At 34.1% G+C, this 23508-nt stretch overlaps 2 protein-coding genes across 3 annotated transcripts; one reads left to right on the top strand and one right to left on the bottom strand.

Moving 5' to 3' along the window:
- The first annotated feature begins 6404 nt into the window (after positions 1-6404).
- Positions 6405-23316, top strand: LOC136810727 (uncharacterized). 2 transcript variants are annotated; one of them, XM_067067328.1, is made up of 6 exons: positions 6405-6511; positions 14144-14213; positions 18721-19575; positions 20210-20436; positions 21052-21320; positions 21741-23316. In XM_067067328.1, exons 3-6 carry the CDS (start codon positions 18780-18782, stop codon positions 22714-22716), a joined length of 2268 nt encoding a protein of 755 aa, XP_066923429.1. In that variant the 5' UTR covers positions 6405-6511; positions 14144-14213; positions 18721-18779; the 3' UTR covers positions 22717-23316. The 2 variants fall into 2 exon arrangements, with proteins under 2 accessions (XP_066923429.1, XP_066923430.1); XM_067067329.1 differs by lacking the exons at positions 6405-6511; positions 14144-14213 and adding an exon at positions 17072-17839.
- LOC136810743 (collagen triple helix repeat-containing protein 1-like) lies at positions 8722-12752 on the bottom strand. The gene is made up of 5 exons (XM_067067345.1): positions 12669-12752; positions 12400-12517; positions 11975-12171; positions 10399-10496; positions 8722-9098 (listed from the first exon to the last, which is right to left on the bottom strand). Exons 1-5 carry the CDS (start codon positions 12750-12752, stop codon positions 8846-8848), a joined length of 750 nt encoding a protein of 249 aa, XP_066923446.1. The 3' UTR covers positions 8722-8845.
- Positions 23317-23508: the final 192 nt, after the last annotated feature.

Below are 23508 nucleotides of genomic sequence, written 5' to 3'. Positions count from 1 at the left end.
TTTTTTCTACCTTGTTTGTCTTTCAAAAAAATATATTGAGCATCGAAAAAAAGGTGAACAGCATTTATGAATATTTTTTGTGACATACATGAAAAGTGGTATGAGATAATGCTGATGAGATGGGACTGTTTGAATGAAATAGCTTTGGATCTAGTTCACTCTAATAAAGTGAAAAGGAGCATTTTTAGTCTATTATTCTTTGAGTACAATATTGTTTCAAAGATTTATAATTGGGTTAAAAATAATATTTGAAGTATTGAAAGACCAATCGTTAACACTAGTTTATTTTTTCTTAGGGGAGACCAATGAATGATATACTGTCAATTGCTTTAACTTGGGTGGGACTATCTGACAAAACATATGGGACATCAATTCGGCCACCATTTCACCTAATCGCCCAATTAAACATCAACAAAATTTTGGCGCCCCCTTGAAAAGTTCTTTTGGCGCCCCTTTCAGATCTTTCTGGGTGGTGCACCCCTTGCCAGGTCGCCACTGCTGCTGGATTTGTTGAAAAGGCAGGTACAAAATACATAAAACATAATGCATATTGCATAATGCATAATAGTATTGTGTAATTTACAGAACGATTTTATATTTTCTAAAACTCTCCTTTGCAGAGGCTAAAACCGCGAAAACCTCTTTAGAAGAGTTTCTTGTAAACATTCCAATCAGAGGGATTTCCCCCAGACATACTGTAATATTTACTTTTCAAATCCGAACGAAAGAGAAAATATTTGAATCATAACAACAAAGGGTTTTCCGTCAGAATAAATAAGAAGAAGATGCAACAGATCAGAAAGGTTTCCCTTTTCTTCTTTCTCAAAAAAAAACATAAACATTCGAATGTAAAAAGATTCGAAGTCTATTTTCTTTGATCTAGCTTCCGGATGAAGCTCTTTGATTTATATTTGCTGGCCAATAGGCTTATCTAACAAAAAGCATTCACATGGTTAATATGCTTTGTAAGAGGGTAAACCCGTTGAAATTTATTAGCAATTGTTCGAAAAAATCTCTGAGAAAACCCAGAAAGATCTTGCTTTAAAATTTACGTTTTCGAGTTAGAAAAGTAATATACGGAGGAGATATTTTCGTGTTTTTTCTACGTTATACTACGTTCTGTAAAATACAACTATGAAAATCAAAATGGTGACAAGCATTTTCAGTGGATCATGGATTTTCTTAATCATCCAAAATTCAAATTTACAGCTTTCTACCCTTTATTTTCTGGTAGAAAATTGTATATTTGTTTTGTTGAAAGTATTATCTTTCAAATTCTCCTTATTATAGCTCGGGTAACTTAATGCATGCCCCAAAATTGCATTAATTTTTCGCCCCCAGTTCCAGTTCATAAACCATAACAAAATATATTTTTGGGAGCGTAATTGGATGTACAATATCGGATTCGGTATTACTTAAATTTTTTCTCAGTATAATTAGAGATATTTTAAGAAAACCTGCTTATGACGTCATAATTGATGACGTCATAAATACAAAAAGTTGAATATCTCAAGAAATATAAATCAAAACTTTATGAAATTTGGACCAGTGATAGAGCACATTGAGATAATTCAAAAAAAGTTTAAAGTATTTCTTAAATTGATGACGTCAGCAGCACGCGTGTCTAATTTGGAACTGCGTGTGTCAATGTTCGATCGGAGAAATAAGTTTTACCAATGTCTAAACTTTTGACTATATCTAAAGAAGTAGTAAACCTTTTTAAGATCTGTAACAAGCTCTCTACTCCCAAATAGTTCTAGAATAAACCCTGAAAATCCCAAGATAATTGATGAAATATTAAATCTTTAAAGAAAGATTCACAAAGAAAAAACAAACCTTAAGCAAAAGAATTGCCTTTTATAGCTCATTTTTCCATGAAAAATAGAAAAACTTTTGGATATTTGAGTTCCCCAAACATTGTAGAATCTTTTAGTACATATGGCAAAAGAAAAAGAAATAATTAAAACCTTAAAATCAACTGAATTCTTTCAATAATCATAAACATAAAAAAAACGTCCTTTCGCCATTTTGTTTTTTAAAAATGTGAAGTCGGAACTTCTTGTGACGTAACAAATAAATTTTCAACATCCAATGAAAATGCGCGATTTGTATCACGCGGTAGAAAAAAGTCACGTGACAGCAATTTCCGTAGAATGGCCGTTCCCCGTTATATTTATAGGATAAGAATACAAAGATATAACCAGGGGGTTGTATTATTAGCTGGGGCTTCGTGAGGCTAAGCTTTTAGGGCAATGTTTTTGTTTTTTCTGAAGCATATAAGATAGAGGAAGACCTACTGAAAAGGGGAAATTAGGGGAACAATTCTATCAAAAGTTATTGGCAAAGAAAGTCACCTTTTGAGGTCAAAATTATGGTTTTTCTTGCATAACTTTTTATTGCAGTACCCCCGTCTTATCCCGGTTTGACAACGGGTAATCAAGTACATAACCCCAGCAAGAACAAAAGTTTGATTTGGCTAAAAATGACTGAAATTGAATCTTTGATATATTTTTTTTGGTAAAAGCTATGGTAATTCTGTTTGGCTATATGAAAAGCTTATTTATTCCTTGTCAAGATACTTTTTATTTGAAATTGGTTGCTTTACCAAACAAAAAGATATTAGAATGTCTTGACAGGTCATTTTGTCATTTTTGTGTCATTTTGGTCAGCTGAACGGATTGACGCATTTCCATTGTTTTGTCTTTTGGAACATGCGTGGCAGTAATTGCAGAAATTCGAATTTTTGCAATAAAATGCTGACATCAGCTAATTTTCATTTTTTTTTTAAACATTTCTCCTCCTCTTGATGAGTTCTATCATAGGTCCAAATTTCATAATGTTTCGAGCATTAGTTCTTGAGATATTTAACTTTTTTAAATTATGACGTCATGATATAATGACGTCATAATTAGGTTTTCTTAAAAAAACTGTAATTATGCTGAGAAAAAAATTAAGTAACACCAAATCCAACATTCTAAATCCCAATACGCTTCCAAAAATGTACAATTTGTTATGGTTTTAAGGGCTGGAGTTGGGGGTGAAAACGAAAAGTAGATTTTGAATAATTTGGGACATGCATTTAAGTTACCCGAGAGCCTCTAAAATTGACATTTTCAAATATTATGCATTATGCATTATGCAATATGCATTATGTTTCAGGGGCGGTGCGACACCCCTGCAAAACATGCACTCGCAGGGTATGCTCCGGAGTCTTTTTTGTCGCAGCTTGTTTTTAGCCTACCCGGAGTTGTTTTTCCGGATCATTCGTTAGTGTCATTAGATTTATTTTACTGACTTAAAGTCCGCGGTAAATATAAGAAAACTGTTTATCAAGTCGCGTTACAGGAAGCGTGAATTTGAGTCTGTATTTTAGATTTTGTGTACAAAAGCGTTTTGCAGGCCTGCACCCTGCAAAATTTTGCAGAAAGACCTGGATGAGGTCAAAATGCAGGGTTTGCCCGGGATTTGATGGCTGTTAGTGTCAAAACGTTAAAAGTCAAGACTCGTCAAATGGCTTTAGATGCTTGGAGAAGAAAAAACAGAATAGACAGTCCTGATTTTATCTATTTTGTCGCAAATTCTGAAGAATTTGAAGCCTGCACATTTTCGATCTTCTCCAAATTCGTCATCTGAGAGCTAGTGCCATCAAGGTCATCTCAATGTTTGTTTTTCTTCTTATGGTTATCTTCTGAAATCCATTGCAACAAGGAAAGTCAAGTCTGTAAGGTATGTGGTATTTTTTTCTATTATTTTTCATGCCTGCATGTTATCAATTATAATCTGATAAGCATAAGTGCAGGAAAAACTGCTTCCCTTCCCCCTCTTTCTCTACTTATCTGCCTATGACCTATGACTTGTCATAATTTTTGGTAATCAACAAAACCACTTGTTGTGTGTGGTGAGTGAGTGGTGAGTGAGTGGCCAATCATGAAATATTTATAAGATATTTGATCAATCGGGGTACGTACTTACTGTTTGTTTGGCCAATCACTCTGGCTAAGAAAAGGTTGACGACAGGAGATGAATATGTGGCAATTTAAGAGGCAAAGGGACAACCAACCTATTGTGGTTTTATTTTGAAATAAAGAGCAAAAAATAATATTGAAAATTTTGTGATTCTGACCTTGACACCCTAATGTTTTTAATATGTTTTGGCCGGTTAACAAAAATTTTTCTGGGGAGAGAGAAAAGATCTGTGTGGGTTTTTCGCACGCTATTTGAGGTCTGGTACACAAACATATTGTATTTGACTATGTTTAGTTTGCGAGCCAGCACCTGCCAGTCAAGTACTGGTCATAAAAACTGCACGACAATCTTAAAAATGATTTCTCTATTTTGTTTTAGTTCTCTTCCAAATGGAAATTGCCTGTACAGTTCCATTTCTCTCCATCTTGTGGGCAACAATTCTTTGATGGGTACACTTCGATGCCTTGCACGTGTGCAGAACTTTTCCTGAATTGTAAGTATTATTCTCAGAACCAAAAAAACCCATCCAATAAGTTTAGTAGATTGGCTCAGTCATGAAGCATTGCGGTTGGCGGTTACCCACAGTCAGCCGGTTATTATATAATATTAATTTCATTGGTTATCCAGTTGTCGTTTGACTTAAATTTTGTTGTTTTGTGTTTGTTAAATATGTAGGTGTAGCTTGTAAAGATCCTAATTCCCTCTTCATTATATACTTTCAGGTTAGTTGCCGTTGCCATCATACTGTCCAGTCTGCCAGTAGCCCCTAGATCAATGGATTATTTTGCACCTTCACGTGGTTGGTACGAAATCTTTGTAAACACTGACAAAGTCTGCTAATAAGATCAGTGAAACCATATTTAACTTAAAGGAAACAACAGAATGGAATAATTCAATCAAAATGATGATGTGTACCTAACATTTAGTTTCTTGGAAGTTTTTGGATTCAAAATTTTCCCTGTAAACTGGATATCAATATTTGTCATGTAATATGGAAAGTACATCTTGATTTGATTTTGATATGTAATTGCCAAAGCAAATGAATTTGGATGCATAATGTATAAAATTTATAACACAACAACTGAATTTTGATACCAAACATAAAACATGCTGCATTATGTACATAATGAATAAATGAGTTTCTGATGACATATGGTTTGTTTTTCAATTCGGATTGGGGGCTTTTTACCCTGGTACAGGATTCTCTGCTTGATTTGGCAAACAGTTCCAAACGAGACACCAGAATGGGGCTAGACTACAATTTCAAGATGAACCAACTATAGAGATTTCAGCTTCAGTACAAATTCTAGTTTTGGATACTTTAATGCATCACATTAATCAATTTTCTAATGAAATACAGTCTTGACCAGTCTGAATAAAATAGTTTTGCTCTTTTTCTCTAAATTTTCATTTGAAATGGCAAAAGGCTTTTATTATTAATCTGCTTGAAATTATTTAAGTCACCTTTTGGCAGCAATAAGATAAATAAATTTGACACAATAAGAATCAAAATCATAATAAAAAATGTTAGACAGTTTGGTAAATATTATATTATTGTTATTGCTATCATCACGATCAGATAAAGATTTTTGTATAATTTATAATCTTTTGTGTGCTATTGTATTATTTTGCTATAATTTTTCACTTTTTTCTGTATATAAAGTTCAAAAAGTTCTTTAAAAAATTCATGATAGTTATTTATTTTTTTTACACCTCCTTTCTCTTTCCTTCATCTATTCCATATTTTAGAGGCCACTCTTTTTTTAATTCTTAAAACAATTTAACCCAAAAAACTATCTTAGTTTTACCAGCTTCATTTTGTGTTTAAATGAAATGAATTTTAATTCTTTATCTCTGGTTCATGGTACATTGGGCATAAAAAGGTGGCTGTTTTAGCCAATCTAGAGGGTCGAAATTCAAAAATTTTCTGGCCCGTCCGACCCAACCATGGTGGGCCCTCCTTAGACACTATATATAGCTGAATCATTATATATAGCTGAATCTTTTTTGCAGGGTATCCTAAAAATCCTAGATACGCCCCTGTGTTTTATGCATTTTGGACCTGCCGTTTGTTGAAAGGTAAAGTATGGTGGTGTGATTAAAAAAGAAAATAGATTTAGACCAAAAAATATCAAAGAAACTGTAACTAAATTGAAAGCTTTAGTTACTATTGAATGCTTGAGTGGCCATGTTGTAGTGAAATGGCAGGTATATAAAGAAGTTTAAATTGAAAAGTACGTACCTTTTGGATCACCACCACAACCACCCACGTGTAGAAGACCCCACGTGTATTCCCCTAAAAATAATTTTTCCTTGCTCAGGCTACCATTATACTTTTATTTTGCCGCTGAAAACTTTATTGCCCCACAACATTGTCTATCAAAGCGTCAAATAAAAATGGTGTCCTAAGTTATGAAAGAATGCGCGGGAATCACCGAATCACCACCACTGACCTTTATATAAAGGTCAGTGATCACCACCTTGCACCAGTTCACACACGTGACAGGTGACCACCAGCTGACCAAAACTTTCAAGTCCAATGTTGGTAAGATTGTATTTAGTTTGCACTTTTAACATAAAGTTTTAGCTCCATAAAGGAGGGGACATTAGGCTCTATGTACTGCACAGGGTTAGTTGGATTTCGAAAACCCCTCATTCAAGAAGAAAAACAAAATGCTTTTTAAAACCCTTTTTTCAACAAACTAGCCGTATTGTATAAGGGTTGCGAAGCGATCCAGACTCCACCTCAATTCGCAAGTTGCTAGCAAAATAAGAGACACTCTAAAAATCCCTCTAATAAATAAAGCCGCTATAGAGACAGGGTCGTAAGCTAAGAGCCTTAATGCCCCAAACACACCACATAATCTACGGAGGCACAACACCCGCCGCCGCCCGCCGCGCATCGCTCTTTTTTTTCCTTCTAGTTATTCTAGTGTAAATGGTGCCTTAATAAAATCGAACGATATTAGTCGAACGATCGAACATTTTTATTCGAATCACGAATCGTCTGTCGAAATCATCAAAACATAAAAATAAAACAAAAACAAAAATGTACAAAGATGGTTTGTTGGTTCTTGGGCAAATTTGATTACTTCCGTACTTCTTTATCATAGAATATCCACTTGGTTTTGCAAGGTAAGTTTCGTTCATTAAAAGAGCACTCCTCCCGGCCGCCCGCGCGACTTGCAAAAACCTCTCATTGATTGACCTTATTTGATACTTGATACTTGCTGTTAAAAGTCAAGGGATGATGAAGATCCTTTCTGTCAACGTTCAAACTAATTTTTTTCATATAACAGCAAAATAAACATTTAAAAACCGAAGAACCACTGCTTAGATTGCTTAGATGCGTGCCGCCCGCGCGGCAATTTGATCAACTTCAGATTCTAAGTCCGTGTTTCGGCTTCCGGTAATTTTGTTGCTGTTCACTGTTAGGGTACACCATTTTAAAACTGCATTTTTTGCAGTCCTAGCTACCAAACCGAGAAAGTTTCTGTGGCTTCAAGCCAAACCATTATAGGTCATTTTGATAAAATCATCGGTTTGGAGATGTGATTTATATAGAAAATTTTATAGCAAATTTTCGCTTGGGATAGAAGTTAAAGGTACGTGCACAATATAGCAAAACTGCTTCGCTCATAAATTCGCTTCGCAAAAATTACCAACTTTTATATTCTTATCCTCCTCAATCATTGTAAGCCTCTACTGATTAAAGTTTAAATGAAAACCTTAAGTCTATCAAATAAGATTTCGCTCTTGCTTTCTCCAGTCCAATAAGACACATGATTTTTAAGATTCATGTAATATAATTTATCTATTGAAAATCACGATTTAGGTTAACGTTTTCGGTTTTTCTGAAGGATAAAAATTAGGAAAGTTTAGAAGGAGGCCTAAAGGTGGAAATATTTACCTCAAGAGACATTGTCAAAAAGAGACACTATTACCTAATTTTGGTGATAATTGGGATTTTTGAAATTACCTATCTTATCAAAACTAAAAGCTAAGAGAAACGCTTTTTCAAAATTGGAAGATCAGGGAAGCATATATTTTGCCAAATAACAATCATTTTTTTACTAAAATCAGGCGATCAGGAAATTTATTTTCCAAAAATAATAGGGGAAACAGTTTAAATACACCGTTTAACAGTCTCGCCATCTCCACCGTAGCGGCGGTAGGTAAAAATGCTCACTTTAGTACTGTGGAAGGTTAGAGAAATGTAAACCTTGCCATTTTTTTTCTTTCCTTTAAAGAGGATGTTTTAGATATTTGAACATGATATTAATGACAATTTTATGTATATATCTCTCCTGAAAATTTCACAAAAATTCATCTAGAGGAAAAGAAGTTATGATTAAAAGGAGTTCTTTACCTACCATTTTTTACGGGGGAGAGTGAAGTTTCCCGTGGTTGCCAAAATCAAAACAATGGAAAATTGTCGACACTGTTAAACGGTGTATTTTCCAAAGAATAAACTGGTGTCTACATTATTGTAGATGTTCATATCGAGGTAGGCTGTTTGGGCCACTAGATGGGCTGACCGGGCCACTAACCAAGCCAGCCTACCTCCATATGAACAGCGCCTTATACTACTTTTATTATGGAGCAAAATGTTTTAGTGTTTCTTCATAGATGAAATTTTTGAAATAAATTTTTAAATTAAGTTTTTTTAAATTTTTGTTTCGACTGTTTTACTATTAGTTGCCCGTGTAAATAGTTATACAGGGCCAGTAAAAAAATTTGTGATGAGACCAAAAATTTGCTTATACATCATTTATATTTTTTTAAATAATGCAACCGTACAATGTTCCTCTTTACAAATATAAATGAGTCCTAATTATAAGATAACAGGTAAACTTCTTAAATTACAGGGATCATTTAATTATGCTTGAGGTTGCCCAATTTCTTCCACATAGATTCTTGTTGAGGAATTCCAACCAGTTTCAGCATGTGCGTCACCATAACCCACACAATTGCCAACATTTAATGCAACTTCTACCGGGCCAGTTTGTGATACTTCACAATGTCCTGTGATAATTCTTGGTCTGTGTGCATCATGGTTAGCATTGCTTTCCAAGAACACAATTATGTCAATAGGAACTGGACTGCATTCGACTCCATTGAACGTTACATACCTTTAAAAGAAAGAAGATTTTTAAGGATACAGTTAACTCTTGACAATTTGTTGGAAGTCTAATTTGTTCAGAATCCAACAGTACCAGACAATTTCAAAAAATACAAGAAAAAACATAACCCGAAGATCAGCATCCTTCTTAGTTTTTAAATAAAAAACAACAAGAAAGTGTTCATAATGTGGAATATTTCGATGACTTCTATCTCATCATTTTCAACCATAAACTAAATACATTTCAAAAATCTACTTTTATTCTAAAAATCTGTACAGCAGTAAAATGATAATTAAAAACGTTAATGAGTTATAAAATGTACAAGGGAAATAAAATTAATTTGTTCAATTTACTTTTTTTTATATGTCAAATTAAAAACCAGCCAAATTTGAATTATTGTATTCATTTCCCAAAATACATTTAACGTATGCTTTTTCAGACCCTGAAACAGGTTTTTTCTCATTTTCAAAAACGTTTTTTTGGCCAAAATATATCCTTCAACTGCCAAATTAAAATTTTCAAGCCATCCACCAAAATGAATTCCCGCCATTTTTTTTCCATCCACCAATTTTAAATTTCCAGCAAAAAACTTTTTTGACCATTCGCCAAATTAAATCCCCATCAAAATTTCATACTTTAAGGTACAGAAATATTCAAATCCTTTGCCGGGAGTGAGAATTATTTGGAATTAGATGAATAAGATGTGGAAGTCTGAGCTTTCTGGTACTAATTCTGTTTAGCCCAAAATTTCAAAGTTCTAACGAGTACCACTTAGCCTGGATAGCCAGGATAACTATTTCACAGTCTAGTTTTTGATACTTTATGTTCTGGTTTACAGCCTGGTCTCCCTAGTGTGTTTTACATTCACATATGAAAGTGCAGGCCGCATGCTTGCGTTCACTTTGCTAAAGCCGTAAGGACCGATCTACATGGCGCAGAGCATCAATTCTGAAACAAAAATAGGATAATCCTCCATTTGCTAGTAGAGATACAGCTCTCTGTTACATGAAAACATGAAAAAGAAGAAAACAGAGGCAAGTTCATTTTCCAAGAAAACATGGTTGGTCATGATAATAATGCAACTTGTTTATGGACTCTGGTGTAATCTTTGGATGTTTTAAATGGTTTTAAATCTTGTAAGGCTGCTTTTTATTAATTTCTGTTTTGCTTCCCTGGGTTGACTAAGAAATTATTGGAAACATGTGTTTGCACTTTCATTCTCTAGGGAGACCAAGCGTTATAATTTTAGAACTTTGTATGTTGAGGTAAATTTTGATTTTTCTAAAATTTTGAGTACCACACTACTAACCAGCGTTTGCAACACTTGTTACAATAATCAACTTTGGTGTTGACTGATATGATAACCTTCAGATAAGTGATCGCTGAGCTTTTCTTCATATTGCATTTCTATAAACATGAATTGAATTTAAAGAAACTATATACATTATTGTCGTCCTAGCAGGGTTTTGATATCGGCAGGTACAAAATGCATAAAACATAATGCATATTACATAATGCATAATAGTATTGTGTAATTTACAGAACGATTTTATATTTTCTAAAACTCTCCTCTGCAGAGGCTAAAACCGCGGAAACCTCTTTAGAAGAGTTTCCAATCAGAGGGATTTCCCCAGACATAATATTTACTTTTCGAATCCGAGCGAAAGAGAAAATATTCGAATCATAACAACAAAGGGTTTTCCGTCAGCATAAATAATAAGAAGATGCAACAGATCAGAAAGGTTTCCCCCTTCTTCTTTCTAAAAAAAACATAAACAATGGAATGTAAAAAGATTCGAAGTCTATTTTCTTTGATCTACAGATCTAGCTTCCGGATGAAGCTCTTTAAATTGTATTGGCTTATCTAACTAAAAGCATTCACATGGTTAATGCTTTGTATGAGGGTAAACCCGTTGAAATTTATTAGCAATTGTTCGAAAAAATCTCTGAGAAAACCCAGAAAGATCTTGCTTTAAAATTTACGTTTTCGAGTTAGAAAAGTAATATACGGAGGAGATATTTTCGTTTTTTTTCTACATTATACTATGTTCTGTAAAATACAACTATGAAAATCAAAATGGCGACAAGCATTTTCAGTGGATCGTGGATTTTCTTCATCGTCCAAAATTCAAATTTACAGCTTGCTACCCTTTATTTTCTGGTAGAAAATGGTGTATTTGTTTTGTTGACAGTATTATCTTTCAAATTTTCCTTATTATAGCCTCTGAAATTGACATTTTTCAAATATTATGCATTATGCATTATGCAATATGCATTATGTTTTATGCATTTTGGACCTGCCGGTTTTGATATGGTGATATTTTATATTTCACATGTGAAAATATGACCGTGTTGACTTTTGGGGGACTGGGTAAGTGGTGGGAAATCAAAACAAAAACGGCCAAGTAACAATGGAATGTCAAAAAATAGGGCAAAAAATGAGCAAAAATCTTCAAAATTTTTTAAATAATGTTTTGAAGTCATAATCCGAGCATTTTGGAAATATGGAAATATCTCGGAACTTGTAAAATATTTTTGTATTGCACTCGAAGTCATGCGGTAACTAGTACGTATTTTATATTTGTCAACAATATTTGTTATTGTCATTTGTTCCTTCAAGGAGGGGTTAAAAGAATGGGTGTTTGTTTATCAAATTTGGTTCACTAGATCAAAGCTTTGTCAAAATGAAAAAAAGTTTATTTAAAACCACCAAAAATGATTATCAAATTTTGATAAAGGTGTGATTGGGTAGACAATGAATTTCATTGTTTTAAAAACAATAATTTGAGTGCATGTAAAAATCAAATTCAAAAAAGAAATGATGCAATTCTTTAGGCTAAAAAAAGAATATAGGGATTTATAATAGGTATTTTCACAATCGATACCTGGATGACACCCTGTCTCTTAATGATATTTTGTCGATTCCATGAACATTCTTTCCAGTTGCGTTGCATTGCATTTTTTCCATCAGTTCCGTCTGTTCCGTTGATTCCATTTGTTCCGTTTGTACCATTGATTCCATCTTTTCCATCAACTCCATTCATTCCATTGCGACCAGGTCTGCCTTCACGTCCATTTCGCCCTGAAGTATATTAATAACAAAGAAGCACTTTTTGAAAAAATAGTTAATTAAAAAATAATAAAATTTCAAATTCGAAAAAATGATGCAAAGGACTAGAGGGTCTTTCAATCAATTTTCGATAGTCTTTGAAAACCTATTATTCAAATCTCGAGGGATTATCAGATTCTTAAGATAAGATCCCTTCCACACTACACTATTATGTGAAAATCTTAGAGGGATGGTACCCACCATCTCTCCCATCCACGCCATCACGCCCATCAATTCCATGTTTCCCATCTTTACCGTCACGCCCATCACGACGATGACATACTTGATGATTGTGGTGGTATTTGTCTTTGATGCAGTTCTGAAAAGTAAAAATATAGTTTTGTATTCTACTTCAAAATAAAAACAAAAATTGAAAATCATTCTTTTTCTTAGATGTATGTCCACCGTCTATTTTGGCTATAAAACACTTTTTGATCGAAAAGAATTCAGTAAAACAGTAGTCAACTAACCTGGTCTTTATTGGACGTTGAGGTTTGAGTTAAACTCAGATCAACTAGGCCAACACATAGTAGTAAAAATAGTTGAATCTTCATTTTGTTTTTGTTTTCTCAGGATAAGGTCTTCCACCTTTATAAGAATTTGAAGTCACTGATTTAGTTCCCAGTCTCCTCCACTGTTCAATTGAAAAAACTTAGTACAATTCCCAGAAGGATACCAACGTTTTTTGAATGTTACGAACGTTAGATGGACGTTATTTTGACTCAACCCAAAAAAGAGCAATGATTTAGTTTCCATACCTCTAATCTTTAACGACTACCTTTGTTTTTATTTTACTTTCTTTACCACTCATACCACAAAAACATAATGTTTTCCCAGCTTTGAAGAATCTAAACGCCTACTTTTCTATTTCAAGAGAGCTCTAAGTGAAGTGTTTGTTTGCATTTCGTGTAGGTTGCATTGCATACATTTTTAGTGTATTTTTATTATAGCGCTTTTATGTGTAAGTTTTAGCTTTGATTTTATCATGTCACGTATTAAAGTTATTTGCCAGTGTTGAAACTCTCAAATGCCACTTGCATGCCTTCTTTTGATTTCATTCCAATACCCACTGAAAAATATGCATTGAATAACGCTTCACTCTATAACGCCATCCTAGTAGATAGTGGTTGAATTTTCTGAAACTTGAGGAGCTTAAGCTTGTTTTCAAAGGGGTGATGACTTTTTATGATAAAGTAAAGTTTCACTAGACTAGATTCTAACTAAACTTTTGCTTTCTGATAATTTTGATGGTGCAGAGTCCAGTGAAGTAAACTAAAGGATTCCGCCATCTTGGAATTTTAAATTCTCATTTTCAAAAATTGTACAAAACACTGAAACAATGATATTGTGCTATAACATCCCCTCAAAGTTTATTGAAAAAGACAAAAATACCGCCAAATTTTGAAATGAATTTTTCTGAATTTTTTTCTCTCTCAAAAGAAAAGATTTGGTTTTGCTGCGTGCTCAGACTAAGCCAAAACTGAATCCTGATAGGGATTTGTGTATAAAACATCAAATTTGGTCAGCTTCTTCAGAAATTAAGAGGTGTTTAAGATTTGCCTTAAAAGGCTCATGATGACGTCATCACAAAACTTTCCATCTTCATAAATTATGCACCTCAATTTTTATCAAAATTTCATGCTCATTCCCCAAGAACCATTAAATTTGGAATATTTTCAAAAAACTTATTTTTGCCTAGCCACCTGATGACGTCATCTGACAGATGGCCAGGTGACAAAATTTGGTGTTACTGTTTATGATTAAGTTTTAAACCCTCTAAGTATAATTTGTGCCAAATTTCATGTTTTTATCACCATATGAAGTATTGTTACTTTTTTACCTCACCATTAAACATATTTAAAGGATAAAATCTTGAAAATAAGAAGGTTTGTTAAGAATTTACTTGCTCTCGTAGATAAACAGGTATATTTATTCTCTTTTTTAGCCTCTGCAATGAACTTCAATTGGTTGATGTATACATCATAAAGATGGGACACGTTCTATTGGAGTTGCTTGTAAGTTTCATATATATTTTCTTGCTCTCTGAAGTTCCCTTGATTTCTGATCAGGGCATCATTTTGAGGGGCTGTTCATCACAGATAGGATAGCCTGGCTAGATAGGATTGGTCACATGAGTTGAATAATTTTTGATTCATGAAATCAGATTGGATTATAGATTAATAGCCACTTTACTGCTGATCACCCTGTCTTCTTGTGAATACGGTTTTATTAATCTTATGGAGTATTTCTTACTTGGTATTACCTTTCCAGGGGGAATTTAGCCGGCTAAAGGCACAAAAAAGGTTTTGAGTCATGATACTACGTTCGGGCTATTTTGAAATATTTCCAATGAACCTCGGGGTTATTATTCCCAAATCACCACCCTCTTAACCATGTTATTACTAGTACAAATGTATAGGGCGGTTAAATCGTGATATTCGTGACGTAATCTTCTATACCGAAGCACCCGAAATTTCCCAGTTTGTTGCCATATTAGTTTTATTGTTTGAATTCAAATAATACGTCATGAATATCATGAATTTACCGGATTAAACATTTCGGTTGCCGGCAGAAGGAAATTTTCATAGTAACGTTCGGCTAAGAATTCACCGGTCTTCTTGAATCCAGAATTCTCTGGAGTTAATCTGTCATTAGTCGGCTTAGCCAAAATATACCGTTTTATAGTCACTTTTTGACAATCTTGTTCCTTGATTTATCATCGTATTGCATCCAAGTTTTGACATAATTTCAAGTCCTGGATATGAGCGTACCTACGAAGGAGATATTTTGTCCAGACGATGTCATTCGAACCAAATTGAACACACAATCGAATAAACTTCGATTGAGTTCGATTGTCAAACGATACTTCCATTTAATATTTTGATTGATTCGATATTCTGTTATCGAAAAAGATCGATCACCAAATTTGTATTCAAACTAATCGAATGTTACCCAGAATTTCCTTATCCGATAGAGATTAGTCATTAGTCTGACTCAAAGTTCGGAAAAATTGATTGAAAATATTCCAAATAATTGATTTTTTAACGTAAATAAAACAAAGGATCTCTATTTTTAGGTAAAGCTTATGTAGCGGGTCGATACTAAAATCTATGACATCATGATGTTTAGTGACGTGGTGTATACCAGAAAAACTTAAAATTCCTTTTAGTACCATAGTTTACTAAAATACCAAAAAGGTGGTGTCCAGACTAAAATTTGAGAATAATTTTTGGTAAATTGCTACACTGAAATTAGTAATTTTCATAATTTTATGAATTTTTTTTCAGAATTTTTGATTTATTTAGAATTTTTACAATTTTTGAAAAAAATTCAAATTTTCTCATTTAAAGAAAATTTCCCAAGTTCAATTATTCTTGTATCCAGTCAAATGTCTTTAATGTTTGCTAAACTCATAAATTGGCATTGTATAAAGGATCAATTTTTGATTTTTTGATTCTGGTTACGAGATTGCATTTTAATAGCTTCAAAATGCGGACAAGAAGAATTCTGTTGATGGAAAATTCTCTTTGGAGCAAAGCCGACCCTTACTGTGCACTTTGGGAAGCCTGAAAAATCCATTCTTAAGAGTCGCTTACCTTAAGTACCCCTTCCCCTCGGTTTTATACTTGTTTCATTCCAATAAAAAAAGGTTAGTTTTCTCAACAAGATTTCTTGACATTTGCAAAAGATTATGGGTTTTAAAAGGACTAAAGATGTCACATTACCAAATATATCGCAATTGACACCAATTCATCGTGTCATATGATCGAAAGGGGAAAATTTCCGTGTTTCTTACGATACTGTAGAACCGTTGTAAGCAGCTGGCATACAACGTTTATCTAACGTTCACAACGTCCTTATAACGTTAGAAGAACGTTGAAACAACGTTGTGTGCCAGCTGGGAAGCAGATTGTGCAATCATTTCTTCGAATGAAATGTTAATTTCGGCAAAGCGTTGATTTAGTTCTCACGTCAGTTTTGACATATGTAAAGTACTTTTTAGTATTTTAAGTTTATAAATTTGACTCCTTCTCCCTCGGTTGAACTGAAAACTTTTACGGGGACACATTCGATTTAAAAACGCAAGCCAGGTTTAATGTTATAATTACCTTATTTTAGGGTTTTTAGTAGCTAAAATTCTTTTAGAAACACCCCCCTCTCCCCCACCCTACTAATGGAGACCTTAGAGAAACTAGCCCTATTCCTATTAAGAAGTAAGATTTCTAACAATTTTCAAAAAAAAAATTACATAGTGCTGTCCAGACACTCCTTTTTCTGAGGACGCTTCATATATACCTACCATGACACAGATAGTCAAACTTTTTGGGGGTGTAAAACAGGGTTAATGTCACCACACACCGCGATATCAAGAATATCAGAGTTTGAGTTATGGAGTCCGATAGCATGGAGTTGACTCGTTTTTCCGCATTGTCACATCAGATATCAAACTCAAATCCCTTGCACGGAAGGCGAAAACGATGACCACTACCGCTGCGCCTTATCGATTTATAAAAGTTTGAACTATCTAACTATGATTAGAACAACAATTTGAGAATTCATGAAAAAAAAATTCTCGAAGCTTTTCGGGGTTCATCAGGTTCTTGAAAGTGATCTAGTTCTAGATTAAATATGATTTAATAAATGCCAAGCAGTTTTCGATTATCGAAAAAAACATGATAATATCGATAGCCAGAACCAGCCTCGGGTGAAGAAATTATCTGTACACAGACCCAGTATCTACGCTAATTTCAAAATTCATTGCCGTAGAGTGTACTACGAAACGATAAACGTGGGATACCAGAGTGTATTGGTAGAGTAGTGAAGGAAAAGCAAAGAAAAAAAAGGAATATCAAAATACCAATTAAAATTTCTTCAAAAAAACATTCTAATTTTAACTCTTCTCAGTGGTTTACCCTGGGGAGTTTTACACAGAAAGGGGGTGGGAATAAGAGGAAGGGTGGGGACCTTGCACTCTTTATGCTGGTACGGGAATATCCTAAGATATATATATCAAAATCAAAATTCAACAATAGAATGAATCTTGTAATCAAAAGTAAACATATTTTTATATGATGTCACTCTAAACCAAACAAGTCTGTTGTTTTCTTTTTGTTGTTGTTTCCTACTATACAGTAGCCTGTATCAATTGTACGTATATCACTAGTCAACTTCGAAAATCACTTGATGACAGCCAAATAAAGAGAGTGCTATAATTATATGGGGAATTTTCAAAATGTGTTTTACATATTTTGGACCGTAAAATGTTAAATACCCTTTTTGCCGTTGGTTGCTATAAAAGGGCTGTAATGTTGTTAGATTTTTATACATCTTGGTCCGGAGTGGAATTGGTTATCTAGTTGGAAAATCATTATCCACTTTTATTGATTTGTTTGCAGAGCTTTCGTACAGTAACCACTTGTTCATGATCCAGACAAGATACATCTTACAATAAAGTCAGTAACAGAAACAGTATCCGTTTAGGCTGTGGTTTTGTTGTGTTTTTTGTTGTTGAACTTTTGGTATAACATTTAACCATTAAAGGGTTTTATTAACCATTGTATGGTTTAGAGTAGAGACAAAATTACCATTGAACGGGCGAGAAGATATCGCATTTGGTACATAACAACCAAGTCAAAATTAGGTAAGTGCTATATTCCATTGCAATGTTTTAACATTACATCATAGACCCAACAGATTGGTTGAAAGTGACGTATTGGTTGATTTTACATCACTTACAACCAATCATCTGCTGGGTCCGTGATTTAATGTAATAAAACATTGCAATGGTGCATATTATTAAAAAATATATTATTCTTAAATATATGTGACTATTACGAGGAGGCTTCTAATTTCATTCCCATTGGAAAACTACACTCATCCCCACTGTACAGGCAACTCTCTAATTTCAAACCACTATTACTCGATTCTTTCTGGAACTGGATAAACATTGGTCCCTTCAGCTGAAAAAGTATATCAAAGCCGTAGTCTTTGCGAATCTTTCTCTTATCCGAAGATGATTTTTGGATCCTTGAAAATCGAATTAGAAAGAGTCAACTGTTCAGATATTTAGGTCATTCATTCACAGGTGGTCACTGAGACAGGGATGCTTAAGTCGTTCAAGTTAGAATGATTTGACCTACTCCATCCCAAAACTGATTTTAGCTTTCAATAATATTTTCTCCATTGCTGCGGGTTTTTCTTAGAAAAAAATTCAATTAAGAGATGAATCTTTTAAAAATAGTAGACTTTTCTTTCGATGTAATGCGATGTTTTGGTGTTTTATTCGTGTATAATAAATGTTTCTGAAGTCCGTCTCAAATGTCACCTTCTTTTTAAAGAGAGTTTGGTTGTTTTACATACGAGGAGTCACGTTTTAATTGACAAGGAGGCTTCTAACCCTTAAAAAGGTCTTTAGCGGGATAGTCTAATTCAATAAGAAATTGTGATTAGCAAAGTCAATTTTATTGTTGCTTAGCTCTAGATTGAAAGTTACAGTCATATTTTATTGGTTATTTCTTACAGACTTCCAAGGATCCAGAACCATTATAAATCAATTATCTAACCTGGATACAGAGAAAGTAATGGATGATCTTGGTAATTCAACCAACGTTGAAGAAGCTCAACCAACGTCTTCAAATATATCAATTGGTTTGTCGAAATCGGCGAGTATGAAACAACTACTGATATATGACAGTTCTCCAGGAATGGAAATCCACGACAATTCCAAAAAGAACAAAGAAAAACACTCATTTCCTGCACCACTAAAGAAGACTACTTGCCAGCTTGATCTTGAAATCCAACCTTTCTATCACCTCCCTTTAGATCAATCACCGAATTCGGAAAGTATGATAACTCTTTTTGCAGATGCGTCAAATTTGAGCAAATCGTACCGAGATCTACCAATATCTAACCAGAATGGAAAAGAGTTGGACCAACACGTTGACGTTTCAAATCTTTTGGATCAACCAGATACAAAATGCTTTGAAGAACCTAAACAATCGTCTACCTTATATTCCGATAAAAACAACCATCATTTAGATCTGGGAATTCATCAATACTTACCTTGTCATAATATAGATTTATCCCCAAATTCTGAAAGCATGGTTACTCTGCTACCAAAGTCTTTGCCAGATATGAGCCAGTGTTACCAAGAAAATCTGGAAATACAGCATGCGAATTCAACACCAAATTTGGTGGACTCAGAGAAGAAAAGAATTGAATTGCCCACGTCATCTCTTAGGGAGTTTGATTCAGAACTTTCATCAATTCCATCAGATCTCAAAGAAAACAAGAATGTTAAGAAATCACAACGTATCCAATCATCAAAGCATCGTTATTTCAAAAATAATTTCAAGCGTGTATCAACTTTCACCAGAGGTAAACAACAAGTAAGTACATGACGTTGTTTCAACGTTCATTTAACGTCACGGGACGTTATGAACCGTTAAAGAAACGTCGTGTACTAGAGTAATTTCGTTTTCTCTTATTTTCGAACTTTTTTTTCCCGATTGAATCCAATTTCATACCAAAACTCTTTTTCATTTCCCTATTTTTCGTAAAAAATGTATTTCGTGGTACTAATTCTCTCAGTTGACACACAAAAACCTCGAAAATATTGTTTGCGTGAAAATTCCTTACCGTTAAAATTAGATTCATTAAGGAAAATGATTTAATCTACTTGATCCGTTGCCTATAATAGAATTGAGAAGTATCTACAGCGTGTCCCAAAAAAAGCAGAATAATTTCTATATAAGTAAAAATCTTATATTCTCGAAACTTATTATCTAAACTGGGCTTAATTGAAAAATATTAAAATTTTCTGTTCAATCAGGTATGTATTCAGATATACTATATTCAATTCCCAAGATGATTTAATAAGTTTTTGGGATTGAAATATTAAGGATACAAGTTATAAAATTTGGCATAAATAATGAGGATTTTACTCCATGTGAAGGTTTTTCCGCTTTTTTTAGGACATACTGTAAGTACATCTCATATTCTTTATTAACAGAGTTTGTTAATGACAGCGCAATGGCAACACAAGAAATGTTCAAACATGTTTCAAAAGGTATCCCAGACACACCCAAATATTTCACCACGGGAAATGCTGGTATTGCGTTGGCTCTTCTCTCTATTCTTCTACACATGATAAACATGTATACAGATGTGGCTGTTGCATTTTATTATTTCAAGAAAAATGATTATTATTTTGGAAGCTTGACTTTAATTATCGTCATAGTAAGTACTGTTTTACTATTAAGCGGCCGTAGTATGAAGGTAGAGCATCCAGCTACGATGCGCAAGTTCGTCGTGGGTTCCGTCCCCGGCCGGGTCATGCCAAAGATTTCTTACTTAATACAAAATGGTACTTGACGCCTTTCTGCTTGATTAAGGAAAGGATCAAGGAAAAGTTGAGCAACCCAGGAAGAAAGAGTGGCGCTCTCCCCTACCTTCGAATGGACAGCTATCGAAACAGGAGCCTTCGGGTCGCCTTCGACTGCGGTTGCAAACTTATTTGATATTAAAGTCATTATTATTATTTTTGTGGTAGTTCGGTCCTTGCTATCTAGTTTTTATGGAGTACCAAGCATTTCACTTTTCCGCTTAAATCCTTATTTACCAACGCACTGGCTTCATTGACCAGATTGTCGAGCACAAATTTATGATATGCACCATTGTAATGTCTTCTGACATTACATCACGGACCCAACAGCTGATTGGTTGTAAGTGACGTAAAATCAGTCAATACGTCATTTGCAACCAATCAGCTGTTGGGTCCGTGGAAGACATTGCAATGGTGCATATCATGAATAGATTTCCATCTAAAAATTATTTGTTTCTAATTTTCTTTAGGTACCCTCACTAATCATCAGTGTATATACATTTGCTATCCACAAGAAAACTAATGGAATTTTCTTAAGAGATACACCCGTCTCCAAACCAATGGTTTATGGCTTATGTTTAATATTACATGGTCACGTAGCTCGATGTTTGATGTGGCTGACAGTGTTGTATAAGAAGATTTCTTTGATCGGTGTAAGCGACGGATTGTGGTTATTTCGAGATATTACCAGTTATGCTGAGACTTTCACCTATGCATTGCCACAACTGTTTCTTCAAACGTAAGTTTATGTAATTTACGACTGCAGTTTTGGGCGACTCGATGCCCTTTCTTGTTTAGCCATATATCTTTCTCGTTTTCTATTGGTCCTTGGCTTAAGAGCGGCAGTACTTAAGCTGTCAAAAGTTTGGTCGTTATTTCAAGGCATGCACTTCTATTGTTATCGTTGTTAAGATGTGTACCTTCAGGTAAAAGGTATAATTTATTTTTTGCTGAATTTGAATACACCAAGTCTCATACCTTCAAGTCTTTTTTATTGCCAAGAAAAACTAAGTCAAGTCTAGTTTGGAGTCAAATTTTAACCTTCTCTTCTCTTTTGTCAGAAAATATTTAATTTTTTAGTCTAACCATTGTGGTAAGCTCACCAACTACCCAACTACTATTATGTATTCTTAAAAAGTATGCAATTTGATTTTTCTAGATACATCGTGGTTCTATATTACGGTGAATTCGAACTCATCCAAGCTATTTGTATTGCATCTTCTTGGTTATCTGCAGCGTGGGGTATACAATCTCAATTCAAAGGTGCCAAATGGAAATTATTGACCTTTGAAATGAATCTGTTTTGGTTTGCATCCAGAGCTGCTGCTATCGCATTACTTGCCAGTATTGATAAATCAGCACCATTCATCATGCTACTTGGTCATTTCATTCTTGTTTGTCCTCTTTGGTTTTGGCAGAACAACATTAAACCATTCCGTATTAAAGCAAAGACCAGCCGACTTCAATTATTCATCACCGATGCTTTTTACGCCAGCATCTATGGAGCAAGTAATACAGTAACGCCGACTGTCTGTCGCAACCAGTTTTGGTTATCAATACTGCTCTTTACCGAGAATATTATATGTATCATTGCAGGTAGATGTTATGGTAAAGTTGACAGAACTATCGGACATTTTAAACGAAATTGTGATTACTATTCGGACGCTTTAAATAGTAAGAATCTGGAACAATCATTTTTCAATGATACAAAGTATTGCCAACATATGCCACAATTTGATGATCAGATTCATTGCGCAGTTGATTTTAACCAGTGGATTCAATCGAAAATTACTTTCTGGTTATCTATTGGTGTTGCCGTCTTTGCTTTTATCCAACTCCTTATTGTTGTGATTCTCAGAAGGTATAAGTACATTTCTGCAGAAGCAATGGTATCGAAACTGGGTACTCCTACACGATTGTCATCAGCTAATGGACGAATCAATGATTCTTTATCCAAGACAACTGCACCAGTATCCTCATCATCAACCCGAAACCGTGGTTCTATTCCGTCTTCACCACCAGGAAATGGAGGGAATCTCTCTGGAAACCCAATCACCAAATTACGTGGTTCAATTCCATTTCTACCAGAAAACTGTGGTAGTCTCGATGAAAATAATCCCATCCACTTAGTCTAGTTATTCTTTGCTTAGGAAATGTCTCTCTGAAAATATTTTATTGCCAGATCGTGAAAACATTAGAAAATAAGTACTGAACTGTGTAGTCAAACTGATCGACACTGTTTAAAAATGTGACTGTTAGCCGTCAGAATAATCAGACATGAAACCCTCAAACTTTCTCTTAAGACAGCTTCTTTAAATTTTGAAGGGGCTCCCAAGGTAATTTGGCAGAAAATCTTTTGGGAGATTCTGTGAAAGGGGGATTGTTGTTATGTGGTAGTAATTTTGACATCGTATAACCTTTTGACTGCAAGTAAATCAAATTGGTAATCCAAGAGCTAACGGAATCTATACCGTTTGGTATCTTTACACCCTTTAGGCAAACCTTTTACATATAACTTTTTGTGAAATTGGGAAATTTTAAGCGGGCAGCGTGCCAGCATAGTGTTTGTACAGTTTAAAGCGCAATGTAAATATTGTTTCGTCAGATTTTTATAAGATACTGTAATTTGATAATTTGTAAATATTGAGATTAAACTAATATAGTTTTTAGACATTTCGTTTTGACTAAATGGATTTTAATGTGTGTAAATTGACAAGTGAAATTAGTGAAATTTATCTGGTACAAGAACGAATTTAGTTCCTTTATGTATTTGTTTTGGCTTTCGCTTTTTTCATACGTTGCACGTTTTTTTTATAAGAACAAACTATATAAGAACATAAGGCTTTGCTGGCCAAAATATTATGAATAAGTTAAGAACATTTTAAGGCTTTGTGGACTCAAAAACACCCTATTTCTTAGGGAAATGG

The sequence above is a fragment of the Clytia hemisphaerica genome, unplaced genomic scaffold, assembly GCF_902728285.1.
Source record: "Clytia hemisphaerica strain Z4C2 unplaced genomic scaffold, Clytia hemisphaerica genome assembly, whole genome shotgun sequence".
In the NCBI taxonomy this organism is placed as follows: domain Eukaryota; kingdom Metazoa; phylum Cnidaria; class Hydrozoa; order Leptothecata; family Clytiidae; genus Clytia; species Clytia hemisphaerica.
The sequence above is the reverse complement of the archived record's forward strand: the minus strand, read 5'-3'. Positions and strand labels throughout refer to the sequence as shown.